Here is a 27,796-nt window from a genome sequence, read left to right on the forward strand (position 1 = left end):
AGTGTGTCATTCCTAACCTTAGTCACGTGGACTGTGGGCTCGCAGGGGCAGGAACTCTGCACTCCATCCTCTAATCCCTACAGCACACCTATGGGGTAAGCAGGGCAACTGCCTTTGACCTTCCCTCTGCAGCGGAGGAAGTGTGAGCTGTCTTCGCTTATACTTGTCCGATGCTACCAGCCTGCGGGTGTCTCCCCGGGCTCAGCCCAAGTTTGGTATGGATTACAAAAATGGGAAAAAACGCCATGCTGCTCTCAGGGGATCTGGCGAGGAGGGCAGCTCTGGGTAGGGGCCGGCAGAGGAGTCTGTGGGAGGGAACCTTTGAAAGATCACAGGTGTGCTTGGGCATCATTGCCGAGGACACTCAGACTTTGAAAAAGAAAATAGCCGTGGAGCCACGGAAAAACCCTCGGAGTTGGTCTGGGGAGCTGGGGGGAAGGAAAGGGATGGAGAAACGAGGACGGGAAAGGGCCAGCTCCCTCCCGCCTTCCGCCCTAAGAATAGTTCTTGCGACCTTAGAGAGGGGATGCGGGGTCTGAGCATGCTCAGCACCTCGCTGGGCTCAGCTCGTGGAAGGTCGCCGTTTTCCTGCTGCTCGGCGTGGCCAGCCGGCCTGCAGCCCGGGGATTCGGACCTACGCTCGGGACTAACACTTGGGGTCGTCTTTGGCCCCTTCTTTCCCTTCCATCAGTAACTACATCGCAGGCCGTTTGACCCCTCTCCTCGCCCGGGCCCGAGTCTCCGAAAGCTCCCCGACTCAAGGCGATGGGGCCGGTGGGACACGCCAGTCACCCGCGGGCGGAGAGGCCGCGGGCCGCGGGCGGGATAGGACTGGGGCGGGGCCACGTTCCCGGCGGCGGGCAGGGCCTGGCATCTCGGCGGGGGGCGGGGCTTGGCCTTTCGGCGGGGGGGCGGGGCCTGGCCTTTCGGCGGGGCGGGCGGGCCCGGGATCTCCGCGGGGGGCGGGGCGCGCCGGGAAAAGTTCCGGGAAGGTGGGCCTCCCGCCCAGGCCCGGCGCGGAAGTTGCCGGTGGTCAGTACCCTGTCGGCCAGGCCCGCAGCCATGTCGTCTGGGAACGCGGGGTCTGGCGGGCGGGAGGGCGCCCCGCGCGCCGCTGCCGCGCTCTGCGGCCTGTACCACGAGGCGGGGCAGAGGCTGAGGCGCCTGCAGGACCAGCTGGCCGCCCGGGACGTCCTCATAGCGCGCCTCCGCGCCCGTCTGGCCGCGCTCGAGGGGGACACGGCGCCGTCGCTCGTGGACGCGCTGCTGGAGCAGGTGGCGCGCTTCCGGGAGCAGCTGCGGCAGCGGGACGGCGGCGCCGCGGAGGCCGCGCTGCGCCAGGTGCGGGGCGGAGGGGCCGCAGGCGGCGGAGAGGCCGCAAGGGGGCCGCGCGAGCCACGCTTCCTCGGCGCGCGGGCCGCGTGCCCGCCGTGTCCCCGGAGTGCGTGCGCCCGTCGGGCGTGAGGGCTGTGTGGTCTGGTTGGGTCTGAGCGGTTTGTGTCTGGGGGGTTCTGGGCGGGTGCGCGCCGCGTTGGTGAGTGTGTCGTGTCGGGTTCTGAGGGTGTGTGTCTGGGTTGTGTTCCGAGCGGTCTGCTCCCGCGTTGGGTCTGAGGGCTGTCTGCCTGTTCGAATTCTGAGGGGGTTGTGCGCTTGTGTTGGGTGTGAGGAGTGTGTGCCTGTTGGGTTTTGAGGGGTCTGACCCTGGTTGCGTTTGAAGGGGTGTGTACTGCTGGCTCGGCTTCTGAGAGGTGTGTGTGCCACTGTTCAGTCCGAGGGTTGTGTGTCCTTTCCGGTTATAAGGGAGGTGTGTCGAGTTGAATCTGAGGGGCGTGTGCGCGTGTTCGTGTGTGTGCGGTGTTACCATGTTGGGTCTGAGGGGTGTGTGTCTCTGAGTTGGGTGCTGGAGGGTGTGTATGCCCATTTCTGTGCTGGGGGTTGTGCACCTGGGTCTAAGGGTTGCTGTGTCCGCGTTGGTCCTCGGGTGTCCGAGTGATCTGCTCCCATGTTGGGTCTGAGGGCTGTGTCTTCCCGTGTTCAGCTCTGAGGCGTTTGTGCCTGTATGGCTTCTCAAGGGGGTGTGTCTGTATTGGGTCTGGGTGGTGTGTGTCTGTGTTGATTCCGGATGTGTTTATCCCTGTTGGGTCTGAGTTGTGTGTGTGCCCCTGTGTAGAGTCTGGGGCTGTGTCTGCGCCCATGGTGGGTTCTGAAGGGTGTGTTTCCTCAGTCGTGTTGAGGGGTGTGTGTATGTGTTGATTTGTATTCTGCTCAATTGCTGAATTCATTTATTCTCTCCAACAGGTGTGTGTGTGTCTGTGTGTGTGTGTGTGTGTGTGTGTATGTGTGTGTAATCTTAAGAGTTTTCTACATGTAAGAGCATATCATCTGAAAACAGATACTGTTTTACTTCCTTTCTTATTTGGATGTGTTTTATTTCTTTTTCTTGCCTAATTGCTCTGGCTAGAACTTCCAGGGCTATGTTGAATAGAAGTGATGAAAGCCAATATACTGTCCGAGGGTTATGTGCTCATTTTGGTTCCGAGGTCTGTGTGCCTGTGTTGTGTTTGAGGGTTATGTGTGTCCATGTTAATTCTAAGGCGTATGTGTTTGTGTTGGTTCTGAGGTATGTTTGTGTGTGTTGGAGTCTGAGGAGTGGAGTCCTGTTGGTTCTCGGGTGTGTGTGTTCATGTTGTGTCTGTGGGTTATGTGTCTGAGTGGTTCTCAGTGGTGTGTCTGTGTTGGCTGTTGAGGGTGTGTGTCTGCTCTGAAGGGCGTCTCTGCATGTGTTGGGTTCTGAGCAGTGTGTTCCCGTATGGGTCTGAGGAGCGTGTACCCCGCTGGTTTCTGAAGGGTGTATGCCTCCATGTTGGGTTCTGAGTGGTGTGTGTGTGTGTGCGCACACGCCTGCCTTGAGTTCTGAGGGTATGTGTGCCTGTTTGGACTCTGAGAGGTGTGTTTGTGTGTTGGGTTCTGAAGGTTGTCTGTCTCTGGTGGTTTTGAGGGTTGTGTGTGTGCTGGTGTTAAAACTGATGGTTGTGTACCAGGTGAGTTCAGAGGGGTCTGCTCCCATGTCGGGGAGGAGGGGAACGTGTACCTTTCTTGGGTCTGAGGGTTGTGTGTCTGTGTTGGGTTGTGGCGTGTGTACCTGTGTGGTATATGAGGTGTGCAAGCACTTGAATTGGGTTCTGAGGGGTGTGTTCACCTGTGTTGGGTCTTCAGTTTGTGCCCGTTTTGGGTTCTGAAGGATGTGTGTGCATGATCAGTTCTGAGGGGTCTGTTGCCGTGCTGGGTTTTGAAGAGTGCGAGTGCCTACATTGGGCTCTCAGGGGTGTGTGTGTGTCCATGCTGGGTCTGAAAGGTGTGTGTACCTTTCTGAGGGGTGTGCGCCTGTGTGGGTCTTAGGGATGAGTGTGCATGCTATTTGTATTTGGGGCGTGTGTGCACCTGGAAGGTTCTGTGTACGTGTGTGTTCATGTTGAGTTCTGCATTGTGTGCGCAGACATTGGGGCTGGGTGTGTGTGTGGGACATGCGTATAGGCTCCTGGTGTGTGTGTCTGAGTTGGGTTCTTGGGTGTGTTTGTGTTGGGTTGGGTTCAGGGCCACATGAGCCATAGTTATGTTCTGGATCTCCTTTAGCCCCAGCTGTGAATGTATCTTTCGGTAGTAACACTCCTGCTCTGCTGGGAGTGGTGACAAGAGTGGGAGCCTGCCAGTGTGTCTGATAATAGACTTAAATCCTTATTTTTCCTCCTTCATATCCTTGTCAGCGATATTATGTCTATCTGTGTGAAATATTAAACACCCAGATCAGGAGCGAGAGTAACAGTATTTTTCTACAACAGTTTGGAAGTGCCCCAAACATTCTGGTGAACTCTGGTCTGTTATCCCATTCAGTGCAGAGCTGTTATCTGGGTTTTCCCAGGAAAGGAATTAGGCCTGCAAAAGACAATTTTCACTTCCAGGCTTGACCCTGCAGCCGGATTTTAGAGTGAAAAAGAGGCACGCCTTTTTTTCTTTTAATAAAAGTAATTTTGAATATCTGAAAAATAGAGGAAAGAATAAAGAATAAGATAACCACCACCATCCCACCACAGAGAGATGACCACAGAGCCTAATCTCGTGGCCTCTTCCCTGCCTTTCATTTAACCATAGGGTATGTATCTACTTGGCGTGTTTGAGCTGTCTATACAGTTTTACTTAATACCATGTCAATATTTTCTCATCTGCATCATTTTAAATGCCTTTAGAAGCCAGATGTCTTCCTCGCTCCAGCTGTCTCCCTTTTCCTGGGCAAGGTGGATTATTACTCATCAGGGCAGAAGGAAGTCACCTGGTCTGCACCCCTGATCTTAGTGTCATGGACACCAGGAGCCATAGATGAGTGTAGATTGGGGACCAGAGCACATCCTACCCAGAACAGGACTCCGCTTGCAGTCTGGTGGCCATTGGTGCTCAGCTGGCATGTGTCCCAGCATCCTGTGGCCCCAGAGCCTCTAACCAAAGTGCAGACAGAGCCAGGTCTGTCATCCTAGTACTACTGGTCCTTTCAGCGTAGGTTGTTTTTTTTTTCTGTCTGCGTTGGGTCTTCGTTGCTGCGCGCGGGCTTTTTCTGGTTGTGGCGAGCGGGGGCTACTCTTCGTTGCGGTGCGCGGGCTTCTCGTTGCAGTGGCCTCTCTTGTTGCAGAGCATGGGGTCTAGGAGTGTGGGTCTCAGCAGTTGCAGCGTGAGGGTTTAGTAGTTGCGGCATGCGGGCTCTAGAGCGTGCAGGCTTCAGTAGTTGTGGCTCATGGGCTCCAGAGCGCTGGCTCAGTAGTTGTGGCGCACGGGCTTAGTTGCTCCGCGGCATTTGGGATCTTCCCGGACTAGGACTCGAACCAGTGTCCCCTGCATTGGCAGGCAGATTCCTGACCACTGCACCACCAGGGAAGTCCCTCAATGTAAGTTTTGTTTTAGGATTTTAAATTATTTCAGGAGCAATTTAATATCTGATGTCTTATGCAATTAAATATTTGTTGCTTACCCCTACATCTTTCTGGGGTTGGTCAGAGAACCTGGGGAGGAATGGAGATGTTTATCACCTCCCAGAGGCCCTGGATTCACTGAAGTAGCTGTGCAGAGTGAAAACAGTGAGAGGAATTGGTCAACAGGTTGGTCTCATCAGTGGCCATGTCAGCCAGCTGGTTAGGAGCAGGGACCCTGGATTGGTGAGGGCTGAGGGCTCCCAAAGAGGATGCTGAGGCTCACAGGTGTGGATGGACTGCCAGGTGACCAGTGCATCTGTGGCCAAGGTGTAGCCAGTGTGTGATGGGACCAGATCAGTCTTGAGAATTCTGGTCTTTTTTGCCACCACAGTGGGACTCAAGACGTTGCCTTATTTGTACCATGAGGCCTGGATGGATGACTCTGCAAAGCTTTTCCAGTTAAGATTTTCTGGAATGGTGGCACTGATTCATTGTGCAGGCTGTAACTGCTCAACCCCGTCTCACCACTGCCTTGGGGACTAGCCTCATGGACCCTGCTTGGTCCTGATGTAGCAACTTGTGGCTTTTCTTTCCCTGTGCTGCCGTGCTCTCTGTAAGTGGAACAGCGTACACTCTGTACAGTAGGTTATATTAGGTTTTGCGTGTGTGTGTGTGTGTGTGTGTGTATTGTGTGTTTATTGTGTGTTTGTTTTTACCATCTATCGTCATACCTCTTTTGATCTTGTACAACTGAAACTCTATACCATTAAACATAATTCCTCACCTCCCTACTTTGTCCCCTACCGACCCCTCCCCTCCCCACCCCCCACTGGCAACCACCATTTTACTGTCTGTCTCTATGATTTTGACTACTGTAGATACCTCCTGTAAGTAGAATCATGCAGTATTTGTCTTTTTGTGACTGGTTTATTTCACTTAGCGTGATGTCCTCAAGGTTCATCCATATTGTAACATGTGTCAGAATCTCCTTCCTTTTTAAGACTGAATAATACTCCATTATAGGCATATACCACTGCTTATCTACTCATCTGTTGATGGACACTTGGGTTGCTTCCATGTTTTAGCTCTTATGAATATCACTGCTGCTATGAACATAGGTGTGCAAATATCTCTTCGAGATCCTGCTTTCAATTCTTTTGGGTGTATACCCAGAAGTGGAATTGCTGGATTATATAATAATTCTATTTTTAATTTTTTGAGGGACTTCCATTCTGTTTTTCCACAATGGCTGTACCACTTTACATTCCCACCGACAGTGCACAAGGGTTCAAATTTCTCCACATCCTCACCAATATTGTTATTTTCTGTGTTTTTGATAGAAGACATCCTAATAGGTGCATGCTAATTAAGTACAAAATGATTGTAGTTTTGATTTGCAATTCCCTATAATGATTAGTGATGTTGAGCATCAATTCATGTGCTTACTGGCCATTTGTATATCTTCTTTGAAGAAATGTCAAGTCCTTTGCCCATTTTTGAATTGGGTTATTTTGTTGTTGAATTTTATGAGTACTCTACATTCTGGATACTAATTCTTATCAGATATATGATTTGTAAATATTTTATCTCATTCTGTAGGTTGCCTTTTTGCTTTTACTTGTCTTTTGATGTGCAAAATTTTCATTTTTATTTTCATTAAAAAACTTTCCAATTTGTCTGCTTTTTCTTTTGTTACCTGTGCCTTGGGTGCCATATCCAAGAAATCACTGCCAAATCCTGTGTTATGAAGCTTTCGCCCTGTGTTTCTTCTAGGAGTTTTGTAGTTTTAGGTCTTACATTTAAGTCTTGGATCCATTTTGAGGTAATTTTCATGTATGGTTTAGATAAGGGTCCAACTTCATTCTTTTGCATGTGGACATCCAGTTTTCCCAGCACCATTTTTAAAAAAGACTGTCCTTTCCCCACTGAATCGTCTTGGTACCCTTGTCAAAACCATTTGACTATCTATGCAAGGGTTTATTTCTGGGCTCTCTATTCTGTCTCTCTGGTCTGTATGTTTGTCTTTATGTCAGTGCCACAGTGTTTTGATGTGTGTGGCTTTGTAGAAGTTTTGAAATTAGGAAATGTGAGTCTTTCAGCTTTGTTCTTTTTTTTGTTTTTTTTCCTTCTAAGATTGTTTTGGCTATTTGGGGTCCCTTGAGATTCCATATGAATTTTAGGATGAGTTCTTCTATTTCTGCAAAAAAATTGAGCTTTTGTTTTGTTTTTGTTTTGGGGGGGTTTTTTTGGCTGCACTGCACAGCTTGTGGGATCTTAGTTCCCCAACCAGGAATTGAACCTGGGCCACGGCAGTGAAAAACACCAAGTCCTAACCACTGGACCACCAGAGAATTCCCTGGGATTTTGATAGGGATTGCATTGACTTTGTAGATCACTTTGAATAATATTGACATCTTAACAATATTAAGTTTTCCAATCTGTGAACATGGGATATGTTTCTATTTCTTTATGTTTTCTTTAACTTCTTTTAGTAGTATTTCATAGTTTTCATTGTACGAGTCTTTCACCTCCTTGATTAAATTAATTCCTAAGTATTTTATTCTTTTTGATGCTATTGTAAGTAGAATTGTTTTTGTGATTTCTTTTGCAGATTCTTCATCGTTACTCTATAGAAATACAACTGTTTTTCATGTGTTGATTTGTATTCTGCTCAATTGCTGAATTCATTTATTCTCTCCAACAGGTGTGTGTGTGTCTGTGTGTGTGTGTGTGTGTGTGTGTGTATGTGTGTGTAATCTTAAGAGTTTTCTACATGTAAGAGCATATCATCTGAAAACAGATACTGTTTTACTTCCTTTCTTATTTGGATGTGTTTTATTTCTTTTTCTTGCCTAATTGCTCTGGCTAGAACTTCCAGGGCTATGTTGAATAGAAGTGATGAAAGCCAATATCCTTTTCTTGTTCTTTTTTTTCCCCAGCTGAACCATGCAGGATCTTAGTTCCTTGACCAGGGATTGAACCCATGCCCCCTCCAGTGGAAGTCCTCCTTGTCTTGTTCTTGATCTTAGAGGAAAAGCTTTCAGTCTTTTACCACGGGGTATGATATTTGCTATGGGTTTTTCTTATGGCTTTTGTTATGTAGAGGTAGTTTACTTCTGTTCCTAGTTTGTTGTGTGTTTTTATTATGAAAAAGTGTTGAATTTTGTCAAATGCCTTTCTGCATCAATTGATATGATCATGTGTTTTTCCCCTGTCATTCTGTTAATGTAGTGTATTACACTGAACAATCCCTTCCTTTTTTTCTTTTTGATGAAATATGTTTGTGAACTTAACCACAGCAGAGTAGTATATTACCTAAATCTATGTGGAACAAATCTGGTGAAAAATTTTCTGATTAGAAAAGTCTAATAATATCATTTTCATTTCATTCCAAGGGATTGATGCTGAGTCATAGAAAACAAACATCAAACACATAATTGTGCTTCATGTCCCTCAGAAGGCCTCATTCTCCTATCATTATTGTTTACTAGATATTTATCAACAATTATCTAATTTTCTTCAGATATTATAAGTGAGACTCTAATGATAAAGTTAGGAATGTCAAGAACATGATCAATTTGCAACATCTAGAAAGTAGAACCAAAGTACAGATGGAACTAATTCAAGGCCTGTCATACATAATGAAACTGATGCTCAAGAATGGCCTAGTCACTTTGCTAAAACTGGTCTCTGAACCTTCTATACAGCTGCCCAGAAGATGAATATGCTGCACCTCTTATACTTTCAAACAGCCACGGATAACCTTAGTCACGTATTTAGTATTACCTTTTCACTATCTTTAAGAAGAAACCATGACGAAGCTTGCTAAAATTTTCTTGTGAGAAGTTCACAGGGATTTGTAGAACTACTTTGGGCAACAAAACTGGCTCTTTATTAGACACCAATGAGAAGCAAATATTACACTGAATGTTGAAAAGCTGTGCACTTAAATCTGGTTCTGCCACTTTCTTAGCCATGTTAATTTGGGCAAGTCATTTAGTATTCTAGTTTTGTCATCAGTAAAACTGAAGTAATAATACATAGCTCATAGGGTTATTTATTCATTCATTCAGCCAATAGTTATTTGTTGAATGCCTGTTGTATGCCAGATGTTTTGTTAGGCCCTGGAAATGCAGAAAGGATTGAGAAAGGCAGATTCCTATCTTTATGAAGCTTACATCTTAGTTGAGAAAATAGACATTGGAGAAATAATCCATTGCCTTTGTGGAAAATACGACATAGAACAGATGTATGGGATATTGTGAGGAACACATGATTTAACAGGTATATATGTATATATATAATAATCTCATGCACATAATGGGGACTCAGAAGATGTGAATGTCATCTACCATAGCCACTCAGGTGTTTATTTACTGAGCTTGCATTTACTGGGCGTGTTCTGTATGTAAGGGGAATATGTATAAGCAGGCATCATGGGTTATATTTTTCCATTTCTCCCAATAAGTATAGTACATTCATTTCACAACGACGTGTACATTATCAGGGTTGCACCAGTAGCAGTGTTAATCTATAGCAGTGTTAATTCAGTGTCATTAGAGTGAAGAGTGCGTAGAGAATAACACAGGAAGTGGCTATAAAGTTAGATTGGGGGCAAATTATGATGGCCTTTACTACCTTATAAAGTTGTTAATTGCACATTCTATTAACCATTAGGCTAGGGGAATGCAAAGATGATCAGTATCCAATTCTTGCCCTCAAATTGTGGAATCATACATGGACATACATGATCACTGCTTGAAGCAGGTTGTAAAAGTGCTGGAGGGATGTGTAGTGGGGAAATACTGAACATAGTGTAAGTATGGAACTAAGCCAACTTAAGTCTCCAAATCAGAACACCGGTATCATAGCGTCAACTGCTATTTTTTTCCTTTAGCTATAATTGACATATAACATTATATTAGTTTTAAGTGTACAGCACAGTGATTCAATATTTGTATATATTGTGAAATGACTACCACAATAAGTCGTTAACATCCATTGATCATGTTTTGTATGTTTAACCACCCTTGCAGTCTGTGAAAAAAATCCCACTTGTTCATGATGTATAATCTTTTTAATATGCCATTGAATTTGCCCGCTAGTATTTCACTGAGAATTTTTGCATCAACATTCATAAGGGATATTGGTCTGTAGTTTTGTTGTAGTGTCTTTGTCTGGCTTTGGTCTCAGGGTAATGCTGGCCTCATAGAATGAGTTAGGAAGTGTTCCTTCCTCTTCATTTTTTTTGGAACAGCTTAGGAAGAATTGGTATTAATTCTTCTTTAAATGTTTGATAGAATTCACCGGTGAAGCCATCAGTTCCAGGACTTGTTGTTGTTGGGAGATTTTTAATTACTGATTCAATTTCCTTACTAGTTAGAGGTCTTTTCAGTTTTTATATTTCTCTGTGATTTGGTCTTGGTAGGTGTTGTGTTTCTATGAATTTGTTTCATCCAGGTTATCCAATTTGCTGGTGTACAGTTCATAGTACTCATTTTATAATCATTTTTATTTTTGTAGAATTGTCAGTAATGTCTCTACTTGCATTTTTTTTTTTTTTTTTTTTTTTTTTTGGCCATGCCACGTGGCTTGTGGGATCTTAGTTCCCTGACCAGGAATTGAACCCGGGCCCTGGGCAGTGAAAGCGTGGAGTCCTAACCGCTGGACCGCCAGGGAATTCCCTCTACTTGCATTTCTGATTTTAGTAATTTGAATCTTCTGTATTTCTTTTTGTAGTCTGTCTAGCTAAAGGTTTATCCATTTTGCTGATCTTTTTGAAGAACCAACTTTTGGTTTCATCGATTTCTCTAGTAGTTTTTCTGTTCTCTATTTCATTTGTCTCTGCTTTATTCTTCCTCCCTTTTGCTAGCTTTGAGTTTAGTTTTTTCTTCTTTTTCTAGTTCCTTAAGTTGTAAAGTTAGGTTGTTGATTGGAGATTTTTCTTGTTTTTAAATGTAAGTTTTATATATATATATATTTTTAAAATTTTTTTTATTTTTTATTTTTTTGCGGTACGCGGGCCTCTCACTGCTGTGGCCTCTCCCGCCGTGGAGCACAGGCTCCGGACGCGCAGACCCAGCGGCCATGGCTCACAGGCCCAGCCGCTCTGCGGCATGTGGGATCCTCCCGGACTGGGACACGAACTCACGTCCCCCGCATCAGCAGGTGGACTCTCAACCACTGCGCCACCAGGGAAGCCCGTAAGTTTTATATCTTTAGATTTCCCCCTTAACACTGCTTTCACTCGATCCTGCAAGTTTTGGTATGCTGTGTTTTCACTTTAAGTATCTGCCTTTAAGTATTTTCTAATTTCCTTGTGATTTCTTCTTTTGATCCATTGGTTTAAGAGTGTGTTTTCTAATTTCCACAGTTTTGTGAATCTTCATTTTACTTCTGTTGTTGATTTCTGACTTCATTCTGTTGTGGTTGGGGAGGAGATACTTTGTATGATGTCAGTCTTTTAAAATCTGTTGAGACTTAATATGTAACCTAACACATGGTCTATCCTGGAAAATGTCCCATGTGCATTTGAGAAGAATGTGTATGTTGTTGGGTGTTCTGTAGATGTCTGTTAGATCTAATTGATTTATTGTGTTAAGTTCTCTATTTCCTTACGTATATTCTGTTTGGTTGTTCTATCATTGAGAGTAGGGTTTTGAGGTCTCCAGCTGTTATTGTAGGATTGTCTATTTCTCCCTTCAGTTCTGTCAGTTTTTGCTTCATATATTTTGCCTGTCTGTTATTAGGTACCTCAGTGTATATAATTGTTATATTTTCTTGCTGTATTAAAACTTTTATTAATGTATAACATCCTTTTTTGTCTCTTGTAGACTTTTTTGAAAAAAAGTCTATTTTGTCTGACATTAGTATAGCTACTCCTGTTCGCTTTTAGTTACTAATTGCATGGAATGTAAATATTTTTCCATCCTTCTACTTTCTTTTTTATTTTTAAAATTTAAAAAATTTTATTTTTGGCTGCGTTGGGTCTTCATTGCTGCACGTGGGCTTTTCTCTAGTTGTGGTGAGCAGGGGCTACTCTTTGTTGCAGTGCATGGCCTTCTCCTTGTGGTGGCTTCTCTTGTTGTGGAGCATGGGCTCTAGGTGCATGGGCTTCAGTAGTTGTAGCTTGCAGGCTTCAGAGCTCAGGCTCAATAGTCGTGGCGCATGGGCTTAGTTGCTCCATGGCATGTGGGATCTTCCCAGACCAGGGATCAAACCCACGTCCCCTGCATTGGCAGGAGGATTCTTAACCACTGCGCCACCAGGGACGTCCCCATCCTTTTACTGTCAATCTATATGTTTCTTTGGATCTAAAGTGAGTCTCTTGTATATAGCATGTAGTTGGATCATATGCTTTTATCCATACTGCCAATCTCTGTCTTTTAATTGGAGATTTTAATCCACTTACATTTAAAGTAATTACTGATATGGATGAAATACTTGTTATTTTGCTATTTGTTTTCTGTATACCTTATAGCTTTTTTTGTTTCTCATTTTCTGCATTACTATGTCTTATGTTCTTTTTTTTTTTTTTTTTTTTCTGGTATGCGGGCCTCTCACTGTTGTGGCCTCTCCCGTTGCGGAGCACAGGCTCTGGAGCGCAGGCCCAGTGGCCATGGCTCACGGGCCCAGCTGCTCTGGGGCATGTGGGATCTTCCCAGACCGGGGCACGAACCCGTGTTCCCTGCATCGGCAGGCGGACTCTCAACCACTGCGCCACCAGGGAAGCCCCACTATGTCTTAGGTTTGATTTTTTAAATTGTGAAATATTTAAATTCCTTTCTCATTTTTTTGTGGGTATATTCTGTAACTATTTTCTTTGTGTTTACCATGCGAATTACGTTTAACATCCGAAAGTTGTAACACTTTAATTTGAATTTATACCAGCTTAACTTCAATAACATACAAAACCCCTGCTCCCTTATAGCTAAACCCCACCCCTTTTGGTTGTTGATGTCACAGAATTAAATCTTCATACATTGTGTGCCCTCAAACATAAGTTAATCTTTTAAATGCATTAGTCTCCTAAATTATGTAGGAAATAACGTGTGGAGTTACAAATCAAAATTACAGTAATACTAACTTGTAGACTAAAAATTAAAAATATATATATATATTTATGTCTCTTAAATCATGTGGAAAACAAAAAAGAAGAGTTATAAACTGTTGTTACAATAATACTAGCTTTTATAATTGCCCAAGTCTTTACCTTTATTGACATCTTTATTTCTTCATATAGCTTTGAGTTACTGTGCTTTGAGTTAGTGTCATTTCATTTCACTCTACAGGACTCCCTTGAGCATTTTTTGCAGGGTAGGTCTAGTGGTAACAAACTCCCTTAGCTTTGGTTTATGTGGGAATGTCTTAATTTCTCCCTTGCTTTTGAAAGACAGTTTTGCTGGATATAGGATTCTTTCTTTCTTTCTTTTTGGCTGTGTTGGGTCTTTGTTTCTGTGCGATGGCTTTCTCTAGTTGTGGCAAGCAGGGGCCACTCTTCATCGCAATGCGTGGGCCTCTCACTGTCGCGGCCTCTCTTGTTGCGGAGCACAGGCTCCAGACGTGCAGGCTCAGTAGTTGTGGCTCCCGGGCCCAGTTGCTCTGTGGCATGTGGGATCTTCCCAGACCAGGGCTTGAACCCGTATCCCCAGCATTGGCAGGCAGATTCTCAACCACTGCGCCACCAGCGAAGCCCTGGATATAGGATTCTTGGTTGACAGTATTTTTTCTTTTTTAAAGTATTTATTTATTTATTTATTTTATTTGGCTGCATCAGGTCTTAGTTGGAGCACGTGGGATCTTTGTTGCAGCATGCAGGATCTTTTGTTGCAGTGCATGGGCTTCTCTAGTTGTGACGTGCAGGCTTCTCTAGTTGCGACGTGCGGATTTCTCTAGTTGCTGCACGTGGGCTTCTCCCTAGTTGTGGTGCACGGGCTCCAGAGTGCGTGGGCTCAGTAGTTGTGGCACGTGGGCTCTCCAGTTGTGACACACGGGCTCTAGAGTACATGGGCTCAGTAGTTGCTGTGCGTGGGCTTAGTTGCCCCACGGCATGTGGGATCTTAGTGCCCTGACCAGGTATTGAACCTGCGTCCCCTGCATTGGAAGGCAGATTCTTAACCACTGGACCACTAGGGAAGTCCCCAGCTGTTTTTTTTTCTTTTAGCACTTGAATATATAGGCCCACTGCCTCCGGCTTCCAAAGTGTCTGATGAGAAATCTGCTAATCGTATTAAGGATCTCTTCTGTGTGACATGTTGCTTCTCTCTTCTTTCAAGATTCCTCTTTTTATCTTTTGCTTTCTAAAGTTTGATTATAATGTGTCTTGGTCTTTTTGACTTCATCGTACTTAGAGTTTATTGAGCTTCTTGGATGTTTAGATTCATGTCTTTCATCACATTTGGGAAGTTTTCAACCATTATTTCTTACTTACTTACTTATTTATTTATATGTATTTCTGTGTTGTGTCTTCATTGCAGTGCACAGGCTTCTCACTGTTGTGGCTTCTTGTTGTGGAGCACAGGCTCTAAGTGCATGGGCTCAGTAGTTGTGGCTCACAGTCTCTAGAGTGCAAACTCAGTAGTTGTGGCACATGGGCTTAGTTGCTCTGTGGCATGTGGGATCTTCCCGGACCAGGGCTTGAACCCGTGTCCCCTGCATTGGCAGACGGATTCTTAACCACTGCGCCACCAGGGAAGCCCCAGCCATTATTTCTTCAAGTATTCTTTTTACCTCTCTCTCTCTCTCTCTCTCTCTCTCTCTCTCTCTCTCTCTCTCTCTCTCTCTCTCTCGCTTCTCCTTCTGGGACTCCCACAGTGTGTATGTTGGTCTGCTTAATGGTGTCCCACAGGACCCTTAGGCTCTGTTTACTTTCCTTGAATCTTGATAATTTTCATTGTCCTGTTTTCAAGTTTGCTGATTCTTCTACTGATCAAATCTGCCTTTGAGTACCTCCAGTGAATTTTAAAATTTCAGTTAATGTACTTTTTAGCTCCACAATTTTTTTGGTTTCTTTTTAGGTTTTCTATTTCTTTACTTGTATTTCCATTTTATTCCTACCTTGCTTTCTTGACTTTCTCCATATCTTCTTTTAGTTTTCTGAGCATCTTTAACATGGTTGTTTTAGAGTCCTTGTCTAGAAGATCCACCATCAGGTCTTTTTCGGGGACAGCTTCTGTTGATTTGTTTTTTCCTTTGAATGGGCCATATTTTCCTGTGTCTTTGAGTGCCTTGTGCTTTTTTTGTTGTTGTTTGTTTAAAACTGGACATTTGGGTGCTTCCCTGGTGGCGCAGTGGTTGAGAACCTGCCTGCTAATGCGGGGGACATGGGTTCGAGCCCTGGTCTGGGAGGATCCCACATGCCGCGGAGCAACTAGGCCCGAGAGCCACAACTACTGAGCCTGCGCGTCTGGAGCCTGTGCTCCGCAACAAGAGAGGCCGTGATAGTGAGAGGCCCGCGCACCGCGATGGAGAGTGGCCCCCGCTTGCCACAACTAGAGAAAGCCCTCGCACAGAAACGAAGACCCAACACAGCAAAAATAAATAAATTAATTAATAAACTCCTACCCCCAACATCTAAAATAAATAAATAAAACTGGACGTTTGGATCTAGTAATGTGGTATCTCTGGAAATCAGATTACTGTCCTTGCCTAGGATATGCTGTTTTTGTTTTTCTTTGGTTGTTGTAGATCGTCTCTGTACCAAGGATCAGCCTGAGGCATAAATTAAGGTTTTCTCAGCCTGTAACTGGGAATGTGTGGTCACTTTCAAGTTTTCCCTTTTTATGTAGTTGCTTTTGAATATCATAATCTTTAATGTCTGGCTCCCTGAAGCAGAAAAAGAAAAATTAAAAGGGGAAGGAAAGGGCACTGGCCCTTTAAATCCAGTAGCACTTCAGCTGGAGGGGGAGGGTCCTATAGCAATGGGGGAGGTGCAACAATGGCCGCCTGCCTGTTTGGCCACACCTCTGTGATCGGAAGCGGGACGCAGAGCTCAGAGCAGATACCCAGTATTTGGAGGACAGGGTCTTTTTTGCCCACCTTGGCTCCTGCAAGCTGTGTGTAGGCTGTTCCAGAAACAGGTGTATGGCCTCCAGTGGCATGGCTAGGGGTGGGATGGGTAGCTGCTACTGTAGGAAGAGCTGAAATTGACTGAAATTAACCTCAATTTACTGTCCAAGTGCTCAGATGGAAGTTGCAAGTCTTTAGGACTTGAGATCCAAAACAGTCACACTAGACAGATTTCTGCCAGTGCACTGTTTTTCAGGTGAGGAGAAGATTCCCGGTGCTCCCTCCTCTGCCATGTTCCCAGAACCTTCCAGGCCATGCTCGTTTTTGTCCTACCTGTTTGCCTGCTCCCCCCTGCACTCTTCCAGTGGGGAGGAGGTGTGCTGCGTCCTCATCAGTGCCTCCCCCGCTACACCTTCAGCGCATGGCACTTGTGGTGAAGGCCCAGTGAATTGACTTTTCTTAAATTCCGTGCTTGCCCCTGTTATCTCACTCCCCTTTCAGCTGCTGCTGCAGTCTGCACATGGCCAGCCACTGCGAGCTGCCCGGGAAGGAGAGAGGAGAGGACTGTGCTGGGCTGGAGAGTGTCTCCCCCAGGTTCCTTTCCACCTGGAGCCTGTGATTATGACCTTATTTGGAAGTAGGGTCCTTATTTGGAATAAGGACCTTATTTGGACCTTATTTCTTTGCAGGGGTAATAAATTTAAATGAAGTCATACTGGCCTGGGGTGGACCCTAATCCAGTGACTGGTGTCCTTATAAGACAGCCATGTGAAGTTGGGGGCAGAGATTGGAGGGAGGCATCTACAAGCCCAGGGTTACCAGCAACCAGCAGGAGCTGGAAGAGACAAGGAAGCATTCTTCCCTAGAGTCCCGGAAGGCACATGGCCTGCTGACACCTGGAATTTGGACCTCTAGCCTGTGAGAGGATACATGTCTGTTGTTTTAAGTTACCTAGGTTGTGGACTTTGTTACGGCAGCCCGAGCAGACTAATAAAGGGATGAAGTCCAAGAGGCTATGCCTCCTTTTTTTTTTTTTTTTTTTTTTTTGCGGTACGCGGACCTCTCACTGTTGTGGCCTCTCCCGTTGCGGAGCACAGGCTCCGGACGCGCAGGCTCAGCGGCCATGGCTCACGGGCCCAGCCGCTCCACGGCATGTGGGATCCTCCCGGACCGGGGCACGAACCCGTGTCCCCTGCATCGGCAGGCGGACTCTCAACCACTGCGCCACCAGGGAAGCCCTGAAATCACAGCTTTTGATTTGAATAACTCTAAAATGTAGTGAAAGTCCACTCTCAGGGCAGGTCTCTCTTTACCATCCGTGTCTACTCCAGGTACACTTCTGAGCCACTGTGGAGGGTGACTAGGTCCAGCTCGGGGGAGTGTGGCGTGTCTATCCCACCAGTAGTGACAAGGCCACCCCAGAGCTGTGATGCTGGCAGGGGGAGACAAGTCCAGGCGAAGGGTGGGCCTGGCGGGCCTGGCATCTGTGACACTGGAGGGAGGGGCTCCTGCTGCGTTTTCCGTGGTAAGGACGTGGGACGGGGGCCTTGACCAGCTGGCGCTGCCTTCAGAAGCGGCCAGTTTTTAAAGAGAACAAATAAATCCAAGGCCAGGAAACAATCAGCAGTGAGAGCCTGAGCTTTCGTTGGGGTTTGGTGTTCTTTTTCCTGTTTATGGTATTTTATGCTAAGAAGGCTGTAGTTGGTTCTCAGCTCTGTGAATGCCCCATTGCACTGTGTGGACGTGGCTTCACCCAGACCAAGTGACTTTGCACCAGCCGGCAGCCCCAGCTATGTGGACAGGCTCAGAAGGCCACGCGTGGTGGCCCCCAGCGCCCCCTTCCCAGTCCTGCAGGTGCAGCCTGGTGCCGAAGGGCCGTCTGCTGGGAGGAGGTATGGATGCCGACCGGCCAGCTTGCAGAGAGACGCCTCTTCTCCTCCTTTGGTTCAGGGGTGAGGTCGTCGGGGCCAAAAGGTGGAAAAATGGAAGTAATGACCTTCCAAGAGTGGGTCTCACCTGGCTTGGCTGGTACCCCTGAGATTGTGACATCTGTGAGCCGAGGGCAGGGAGGTGTGATGGCGTGATGGAGTGCCGGCGCCACACGCCTTGGAGCGGAAGTCCCAGTTGACAGGCTCATTCCCAGTGATGTGTCACACCCGTCATCACCAGTCCTGCTACTTCTTCCGCACTTGGTGGTGGACATTTCCCACTTGCCGGGGCCTGACCTCCTCATCTCCCCCGCCGCCCTCACGGTCTGCCTCGCCATCTGCCAGGCCTCTGCTCTTTCCTGTTTTGAGTCCCTGTTGTGAAGTGCAGATCTAGAACAGCCTCTTCCTCTAGGCCTTTGCTAAGAGAGCCAAACCGGTCATTCTTACTGCAGTTTTTCTTCTTTCCTCTCTTTCTGTTCATTTCTAGAGCAAAGTCCAAGGAAAATGGGAAGGAGAGGAATCTTAAACATTCCCTGAGGGAATTCCCTGGGGGGCGTCCAGTGGTTAGGACCCGGCGCTTTCACTGCCAAGTGCCTGGGTTCGATCCCTGGTTGGGGAACTAAGATCCCGCAAGCTACGCAGTGCGGCCAAAAAAAAAAAAAAATTTCCTGAGAGAGGGAGAGGTTTCCAGAATGTTTTCTGGGTCACCTGGCTGGAGTGGTTCGGTCACACGCTGGGCTTATCCATGGATTGGTTATCACAGGTGCACGGGGTGTCTGGGTGCAGGAGCGCGGGGAGCGGCCCTTGCCTCGTGGATGCGCGCAGGCCCAGGGAGCCAGGCTGGGACCCGGAGACTGGCTGTGTTCCTGAGATCCACCACTTATTGTTTTATTAATTTATTTTGTTGAGGTATAGTTAATTTACAATGTTGCATTAATTTCCACTATACAGCAAAGTGATTCAGTGACACACACACATACATATATACATTCTTTTTTGTATTCTCTTTCATTACGGTTTGTCACAGGATATTGAATATAGTTCCCTGTGCTATACAGTAGGACCTGGTTCTTTACCCATTCTCTATATAATAATGTGCACCTGCTAATCCCAAACTCCCAATCCATCCCTCCCCCTTGGCCACCACAAGTCTGCTCTCTACGTCTGTGGGTCTGTTTCTGTTTCGTAGATAAGTTCATTTGTGCCATATTTTAGATTCCACATATAAAGTGGTATGATATGGTATTTGTCTTTCTCTTTCTGACTTTATTTAGTATGATAATCTCTAGGTCCACCCCACCAATTATTTCTTAACCCCAGTCTTAACCCAGCCATGTGACCTCTGGGCATTTATCCCATGGCTGTATTTGCATAAGGGCACAAGGAAGCAGCCACATGTCTGCCAGCTGGAGGTGTGTGTTCAGTAAATCTGGAATCTGTCGTGAAGCTCCAGGCTGTGGCTGAAAAGAACAAGGCAGGTTCTGTGCTGCTGTGGAATAAGGTATATTGCTGAGGAGGAGAAAAGCGTGTTGTAGCATCCGTTTGTGTAAAAGTACATGTGTTATAGATGCTTATAAACACTCTGGAAAGGTCCGTGCCCAAATAGTGAGTAGTTGCCTCTGGCGAGTGAAGCTGGGGGCAGAGGAGCTGCTGGGAGAAAGGAATTGAAGTTTTCATTTGCTTTCCTTCTGTATGTTTGAATTTTTTATAACCATGCACATGTTTTCATTTTAAAGCAGGTGAGAGAGTAGTAATTCAGGGTTCCGTTAGTAATGTTGGCCCTGTATTCCATTCCACTGTGCTAAGAAGGTTCTCGGTTCCTGGGGTCCATCCCTCCTCGTGAGCACGCAGGAGGTGAGCTTGAGCGCCTCCCTGAGTGGAGCCCAGATCCTTCTCCTGCCACTTCCTCACGTGGAGCTCAGGCTCAACCCTGACTTTTCTGAAGCTGTTTTTTCATTTGTAGGATGGACTGGTTCATCCTGCTTCACCTCCCTTATGTACTGTTTATGCTGGTGATTACTTTGAAAATGGGAAAGCACAAAACTAAGGCTGGGTTTAAAGTAAATTGTAATTTTAAGGACTTTTTAAAAAAAATTAATTGGGGTTGGGTATCTTAGTTTCCTAGAACTGCTGTAACGAAGTACCATAAACTGGGTGGTTTACAACAACAGATGCTTCATCTTTCGGTGTTCTAGAGGCCAGAAGCCCCAAATCAGGGTGTCGCTGGCAGAGATGTGCTCCCTCCGAGGCTCTGGGGGAGGGGCCTTCTTTTTGTCTTTCGGCTTCCGGTGGCTGTCGGCATCCCTGGTTTTCTTTGGCTTGCGGACACATCACTCCAGTCTCTGCCTCTGTCGACATGTGGCCGTCTTCTGTATCTGTGTCCATGTTTCCTTCTTCTTATGAGGACACCAGTCATTGGATTAGGGTCTATTCTAATCCATTATGACTTCATTTTAGCTCAGTGCATCTTCACAGACCCTAATTCTAAGTAAAGTCACATTCCCAAGTATCGGGGGTTAGGGCGTGGGCATATCTTTTGGGGGGCTACCCACTGCAGTGGAGTTTCTACCCTTCCCATCAAGAAGTATTTGGAATTGCCGCACTTAGTAATTTGATGATGTAAGATCTAACATTATGAATTTCCTCATGAAAATAGAAATTTAGATGAAGTTTCAGTTAGAACTTTATGGGCTGAAAACTCCAAAGTTAATTATTCGTTCAGAAGCCAACCTCCAAATGAGCGCGTTTATCACCTCCTGATGGGTGTCCGTGCTGGACTTCTGCTCTAGGAATGTTTGTTCCTGATATTGCTTCTTATAGTCAAATCAACTGTGCTTTTAAATCTGCCCCTTAGGAAATCGAGAGACTTTCCGAGCAACTAGAAGAAAAAGAGAGGGAGACGAAGCAGCTGATGAGCCAGCCGGAGCCGGAGCAGAAGGAAGTGGCCCTGCTGAGGAGAGGCGCGGCCCAGAAGGGGCGGGCCCCGGCCGCCAGCGACATCCTGTGCCGCTCGCTGGCCGACGAGACGCATCAGCTGCGCAGGACGCTGGCCGCCACCGCCCACATGTGTCAGCACCTGGCCGGGCGTCTGGATGCACGCCAGCGCGCAGGGGGGGACGCGGGGGAGAGGAGCCCCGAGGTAGGCTGCGGTGTCAGCACGCCACGGTGCGGACCGAGGGGCAGCAGGAGGCCTCGCCTCGCGCTCAGGATCCCTCAGCCGCCATGGAGGTCGGGGGGCGCCCAGGGCCCCCCTGCTCTCCATAGTGAGGGTTGCAGCAAAGCCCGCCCATCCGGGGATTTCTTCTAGCACGGTGGGAGGTGCAGAACGTGACAGGGAAGCAGGTGGCCTGCGTCACCAGCTGCCACCCCCAGGCCTGCAGGTGACCCTGGTCCTCGTGGGGAGATGGCACTGTGGTCTCATCAGCCTTCGCTGAGGACAGAGCAGTCAGAGCAGGGGCGGGAGGGGTGTCCTGAGCAGGTGATGGCACACGTGCAGGCGGGCGGGGGGCAGCGCCTCCAAAGGCCGCAGGTGGCGAGGAATCTGCCGGGCTGGCGGGCGGGCTGGGGGCCGGGGTCAGGGGCAGGCGGCCTACAGGACTGCGTGGAGCTGGGCTGTGGCTGTGTGTGCGGTCTGGTCGGGGAGGAGACAGTGTGGTTTCAGCATCAGGAATTCCCTACCTGGGAGATCAGGGGGCTCCTGGCTGGGGGTGTTGGGAGCACGGGGGGAGGCCGCCTTCCCTGCCTGTCTGATTCCACGCAGTGCACACCCTGCCCCGCCCAGCCCAGATTACTCTTTTCCAGGCAGTTCTCTGATCCTCAGGGGCTGCAACCAGGCTGACTCAGAAACGCGGGGGAGGCGGGGACAGGCCCTCCAGCCCCTTAGCAGCAGCTCCACTGGGAAGCCCGCTGGGGAGAACCTTGGTCTGAGAACCGGTCTGAGAACTGCCCGTCTCCGCGGGTGGATTCCACGAAAAGGGAACCTCAGAAAGCACACAGGCACATTTCAGATACCACAGTGCTCTCTGGGGGCAGGCTGTGACTCTGGGATTTTGAGTCACTGTGTCATTTCCCTCTGGGGATTTGAACACAGCCGCACGTCGTGTTTGGCCCGGGCAGGGGTGGGGCCGGAGCTCTTAACAGGCTCTACATCCGCGTCACTTCTCAGCCCTGGACTCGGCTGAGTCACCGGGGTTTCCCGGTGCCCGCTGGGTTAGGACGTGTAGTTCCCTTGTCATTCGAGGGGAATTCTCAAAAGTACCGGCACCAGCATACAGCCCACCGTACTGTTAAATGCACTGGATTCCTAGGATTCAGATGGACTTTTCGGCTAGCTCTGCCCACCGCCGTTAGGGCTGGTTTGGCACGTGGGTTTCCAGGCATGAGTCCCAAGACCCCGAGTGAGGCACGGGTGGACTGCCGTGTACAGAATCACTGAGGTCAACCCTGCTTGCGTGACGTGACACGACAGTGTGGTGGGCCCAGAGGGAGGGAGCCGGGTCCCTGGCCGGGCCTGCTCCTGGCGGCCCTGTGGCCCTGGGCTGGAAGGTTCTCTGGTGGACGGTGAGATTAAGCTTCCTGCCCTCCCGACTCCCGTGATGATGGAAAGTCTCAGGCATGAGAAGATTGAGCGAGGCTTGGCCCCAGCGTGGGGTAGGCTTGGGCGCGGCGAGGACCACCCCTCCCCCACCCTCGGGAAGGGGCACGTCCCACCTGCCGCAGTGCGGGCTGCAGTGACCATCTGCACCCTCAGTCTCCAGGTGTGGCTTCCTACCCTCTTGCCGCACACGACAGTCACATTCGGTGACACGGTGTCTGCTCTCCGTCCCTTTCTTATGCAGCCAGCGTGTGCAGATGGGGACGGCTCTGTCCACGCGGTTGTTGCGAAGTTACGGGAGGAGAATCGACTGTTGAAGCAGAAGGTGACTCACGTGAGTGTCTGTTAGATGTCCCTCGGGAAGAACTTTCCCTCACGGCCCGCAGATGAGGGTCCTCTCCTCGGCTGTGCCCAGGGGTTGCCCCTGCCCTCAGGCCACTCCGGCTGATATGCGCAGTCCCTGTAGGCCCGACATATTTGCCTGAAAGGACGTGTAGAACACGCTTGTCATTCTCCGGCCCCCAAGTTAATTCACATGTGGATAAATGAGGTACAAGAATTACTATCAAGTACAGCTTTTACGGTGGGAAATTGTAGCAAGTCTGCTCCTGTCTATGGCGGTTGTCTGTGGCCATTGTTGCCACGTCCTAGTGTCCCCTCTGCACAGAGCAAACTGAGACTTTCTTTTTGGTCTTCATTCCTTTTATTTTTTTAAAATTAATTAATTAATGTATTTAGTTTTGGCTGCGTTGGGTCTTCGTTGCGGTGTGCGGGCTTCTCATGGCTATGGCTTCTCTTGTTGCGGAGCACGGGCTCTAGGCGCGCGGGCTTCAGTAGTTGTGGCTCGTGGGCTCTAGAGCTCAGGCTCAGTAGTTGTGGTTCATGGGCTTAGTTGCTCCGTGGCACGTGAGATCTTCCCGGACCAGGGCTCGAACCCGTGTCCCCTGCATTGGCAGGCGGATCCTTCCTTAACCACGGTGCCACCAGGGAGGTCCCCAGAGGCAACTTTCATTTAAGGGGAGACTCACTGCTCCCTGTTGCTGGTGAATAGCTTCACCGTTCAGGTTGGCTTGAGAGCAGGTTCTCAGCCGCTGCCACCGTGAGCGTTCCGGCCTCCTCAGGTGGAAGACCTCAATGCCAAGTGGCAGCGCTACGACGCCAGCAGGGATGAGTACGTGAGGGGACTCCACGCACAGCTGAGAGGGCTGCAGGCCCCCCTCGAGCCTGAGAGGCCCTCCCCGCCCGAGCTGATGAGGAAGGAGATCTCCCGGCTCAACACACAGTTGGAGGAGAAGATCAATGACTGTGCAGAAGCGAGGCGGGAGCTGGAGGCCACAAGGAGGGCCCGGGACGCCGCGCTGGAGCGGGTGCAGATGTTGGAGCAGCAGGTGCCCCCCACCCCGGGGCCGGGTGCTGGGGGGCGCTGGGGGCCTTTCTCTGTCTGAGCAGAAACGGCGCTGCCGTCTAACGGTTGAGTGTCTGTCTCCTCACAGATCCTCGCGTACAAGGACGACTTCACGTCGGAGAGGGTTGACCGGGAGCGGGCTCAGAGTAGGATCCAGGAGTTGGAGGAACGGGTGGCCTTGCTGCAGCGCCAGGTACCCTGCAAACAGGTAGAATGGAGGCCCATCTCCTCCGGTCCAGGCTGGGCGTTTTCTTCGTGTTCCTTTCATCGGTTTCAATCCCTTTCTGCGTCTGCCGAGACCCTGATTCTGTGCTCCGGGCAGAGCCATGGTGCCCGGTGCCTGGGGCCTGGTGGCAGAAAACCTCCCGTCGTACCGTGTGTGTCTGTAGAGGATGTTGGCGTGGTGGCGTGTGACCTCAGGGGTGGCTGTCGGGCCTGTCCTGCACCCAGAGGGCGCGTCCTGGGCCTCAGGCTCCCTACTGGGAGCTTCGTGCACGTGTGTCCCCTCCTCGCTGTGCTGCAGGGACCCTGGTCGCCCTGTCACACACACGCAGCCCCTGAGGCTCCAGGCGTCTGCTGGCGCCCCCCAGCTCACAGCCCCTGTGCACGGAGATGGGCCGTGCAGGCGGGCAGGCCCCGCAGCTCACTCTGGGCTCCGTGCCGCCCCGCCACAGGGGGTGCTTCTTGGGAGGCCGGGCCTGGGTGGGAACTGACGGTTTCTCACTGCAGGACCCGGGCGCCCACACGCCTCTTCCCTGTTCCTCCCTGGTTCCGCCCAGAGCACCCGATACACATCCTCCTGAGGGGCTAGCACCCTGGCGGGGCGGGGATGCCGAGCTTACCCCGGAACCACCCTTCGTGGTTGGTGGGAGCCATCCTCAGTGCCCCATCCTGCGTGGCTGTGGACCCCACTGGTGGACAGAAGGGTGGCCCGGCCTGCCGAGGCCCGGGGCCTGTGCACCGAGTGGCCTCTGAGCCCCTTTCAGCTGCGGCCTGTGGCCGTCGAGCTTTGGGAGCACTGCTCGGCCCCTGGGCGACACCCCGGGGCGGGTGGTGGTGAAGCTGTGGGCCAGTAGCCAGGGTCCCGCCGCCTGGGCTGCGGCTCCCACACGAGGCGTGATGAGCACTGGGGGTCACGGCGCGTCGGGGCTGACGTCGGGGGCGATCATGTCGGCCGTGCCACGGGCACCCCTGCTGCCTCCAGAGACCCCCCTGCCCACCCAGGAGGGACGCAGTTTGCCAGGCTCCCTCTCTGCACGGCGGCGTGTGGGGTGAGTCTGCTGGGGCTGCGGCGGGGGTTGGGGGGAGTGCCCCCCCCCCCCAGCTCGGGCCTGTTCCTCTGTGAGCACAGGCAGGAGGCTGTTCACGGAGCACGTCCTCATTTGGGCCCCAGCACCAGGCAGAGCGAAGGTGCACGTCCCACTGTGCAGCAGGTGTATCTCTAGTTGCTGGAGCCCAAGGCCAGCCTCGTAAGCTGACCCTTTGCCTTTTTTCCAGGATCCTCGAGAGCAAGGCTCTTGCCGGATTCATACTGGGGGCAAAACTCCCGGGTACTTAGAGACTGACGCTTCGGAGCTCGTGGCACCCGGTGGCTGGAGGCCTGGGACAGGATCCCAGCGGCCAGAACTCCCCGCAGAGGGCGGGAGCCCCGGAGCGACCCAGAGAGGCCAGGGGGACCTTCAGTGCCCTCACTGCCTGCAGTGCTTCAGCGACGAGCAGGGGGAGGAGCTCTTCCGGCACGTGGCCGACTGCTGCCAGTGAGCCCTGCTGGTGGCGGCCCGGGGCCCGGGGGTGCTCCCAGCACACAGCAGCGAGACGCGGGGCCCCCAGAACAGGCTGGGGGTGCCTCTGAGCCTTCCCCTTGGCCCCCCTTGGGTCAGGGGGCACTTCCGGTGGGGCTGGAGGGAGAGGTGGGGTTGGGCATTCGTGCCCGGGAGGGCTCAGCCTCGCCTCTGGTGTGGAGTTTGACGTCCGAAGCTGTCAGTCAGGCTGAGGCCGTGCGAGACATGGTGCGGGGTTCTCCCGGGCCCGCAGGACAGACCTGTCCCAGCCGCACCTGGGGATGCTGCAGGTCACTGGGACAAGGTGGCTGCCCGTGGGAAGTGCGCCCACGCCCACCAGGAGGCGTGCACAGCTGAGCACTGTGCCTGTGCTGAAGTAAGGCTGCACTGCAAGAGTGGGTGCTGCGTATCCGGAACTTAACCGTGTTTATGTCACATTACTTATTTTTGTAATAAATGCACTTGCTACAGCGACTGCTGCGAGTGTGCGCTGGGGGCTGGGGGCTGGGGTGCAGGGACCCGGCACCATTTCCATCTGGGCCTGAGTTACACCAGCCGGGGAGGAGAAACACACTTTCTTACTGTTTGTCTGTCTGTCACCTGTTTGTTTGTTAGGGCATCCCGAGGGGGCGGTCAGCGGGAGTCCAGCCTGCCCAGCACTCTGCCGTCGGCCTGTTTTAGCTCCAGCCAGGATGTGAAGGGCTGGGGGTGAGGCGGGGGGAACCAGGCGCCTGGCGAAGGCAAGAGAGAGGCTTGCAGGGCAAGGACTGCGTGCATAGTCCTGGTGGGGTCAGGGCTGTGTGACTCAAGTTAACCTTCAGAACAGTCGCAGGAGGTAAGTACTTCTGTCGATCATCCTCAACACAGGTGTGGAAGATGAGGCACAGAGGGGTAAGGTCACTTGCCCAAGGTCACAGTAGCAGGGGACAAAGCTAGGATGTAAACCCAGGCCACCTGGCTCCTGAGCCCACATTCTACTTCCCAACGTGCAGGAGCTGCCGGCACGGTGAAGGGCCAGCATTGGGTGCATGTGCTGTCCCTCCTGCCTGGAACACTTGCTCACCCTCTCCGCTGGCTAAGTAGGTCCTCCTCCAGTTGTAGTTCAGGCGTCAACTCCTCTGTAGGATCCCCGCACACCCCACTTTCCAGGAGCCCGACTGGAAGGGATCAGTCGCTGCGGTGTGGGTGCTAGAACGTCACAGGAAGCCTCCGTCTCACTGTCCTGAGGAGTCGGAGGACTTTGGAAATAGATGGGGACCTCCCGGAGAGAAGGGAACTGCAGAAGGGGGAGCCCTCAAATCCTTGGCTGACCCCTGAACTGTGCGAGCTTAGCGTAAGACTCCAAGAATCCTGGGGCAGGAACAGCGGCTGGAGGGCAGGATGTGCTGAGGAGAGCTCCCAGCGGCTGTCCACCATAGGGTGGCAGTTCCGAAGTTGAGTCCCTTGGGGTTAGAGGAGCTGGAAAACCTTGGTTTTCCTTTGAAACCCTCAAAGGGCCACATTTTAGGAGTGAAGTTGACATCTTAGGGCCAAATCAAAACAGCCCTGCTCTTCCAGGCAGCCAACCAGTAATTCACTGGCCTGTTGGAACAAAATCCGGCTTTCTTCAGAGCCAGGACCTTGTACTATATTAACCACAGTCCAATACACAGTAAAAAATACTAGACATATGGAAAAAAAGGCATAATGAAGATATATTCACGCACACACAAAGATATATTCACACAAATACAAGCTAACAAAAATTTATATCCAGCAGATTGTACGACAAGAAAAAAGTATACTACGGAAATTACTCAGGCTAGAGGGAAATGATTCTGGATAAAAACAAACATAGAAAGGAATGAAGAGCATGGGAATGGGGACTTCCCTGCTGGGATAGTGGTTAAGACTCCATGCTTCCAATGTAGGGGGCCCGGGTTTGATCAACCTGGTCAGGGAACTAGATCCCGCATGCATGCTGAAACTAAGAGTTCGCATGCCACAACTAAGGAGCCCACGTGCCGCAACTAAGGAGCTGGCAAGCTACAACTAAGGAGCCTGCGACTAAGACCTGGCGCAACCAAATAAATAAATAAATATTAAAAAAAAAGAGCATGGGACTGGGTAGATATGAATGAATA

The 27,796-nt window shown here is 49.9% G+C and overlaps 1 protein-coding gene across 12 annotated transcripts; it reads left to right on the forward strand.

Moving 5' to 3' along the window:
- Positions 1-155: 155 nt before the first annotated feature.
- On the forward strand, positions 156-26,147 carry TNIP2 (TNFAIP3 interacting protein 2). Of its 12 annotated transcripts, XR_009540458.1 has the most exons (7): positions 970-1,341; positions 20,748-21,032; positions 22,732-22,821; positions 23,609-23,875; positions 23,981-24,100; positions 24,622-25,163; positions 25,390-25,529. XR_009540458.1 is itself a non-coding variant. In XM_060148855.1 (6 exons), exons 1-6 carry the CDS (start codon positions 766-768, stop codon positions 25,651-25,653), a joined length of 1,602 nt encoding a protein of 533 aa, XP_060004838.1. In that variant the 3' UTR covers positions 25,654-26,147. The 12 variants fall into 12 exon arrangements, 11 of the variants coding, with proteins under 11 accessions (XP_060004842.1, XP_060004838.1, XP_060004847.1 ...); XM_060148855.1 differs by lacking the exon at positions 24,622-25,163 and having other exon boundaries at positions 766-1,341; positions 25,390-26,147; XM_060148864.1 differs by lacking the exon at positions 24,622-25,163 and having other exon boundaries at positions 23,981-24,085; positions 25,390-26,147.
- Positions 26,148-27,796: the final 1,649 nt, after the last annotated feature.

The sequence above is a fragment of the Lagenorhynchus albirostris genome, chromosome 4 (assembly GCF_949774975.1).
Source record: "Lagenorhynchus albirostris chromosome 4, mLagAlb1.1, whole genome shotgun sequence".
NCBI lineage: Eukaryota > Metazoa > Chordata > Mammalia > Artiodactyla > Delphinidae > Lagenorhynchus > Lagenorhynchus albirostris.

Bases quoted from the DNA above. Each gene is read 5' to 3' on its own strand.
- TNIP2 (XM_060148854.1), top strand. From the start codon at position 1,063: ATGTCGTCTGGGAACGCGGGGTCTGGCGGGCGGGAGGGCGCCCCGCGC. The intron at 21,033-22,731 runs GTAGGCTGCGGT...TTTCTTATGCAG, and splicing joins CGGGGGAGAGGAGCCCCGAG to CCAGCGTGTGCAGATGGGGA. The intron at 22,822-23,608 runs GTGAGTGTCTGT...CGGCCTCCTCAG, and splicing joins TGAAGCAGAAGGTGACTCAC to GTGGAAGACCTCAATGCCAA.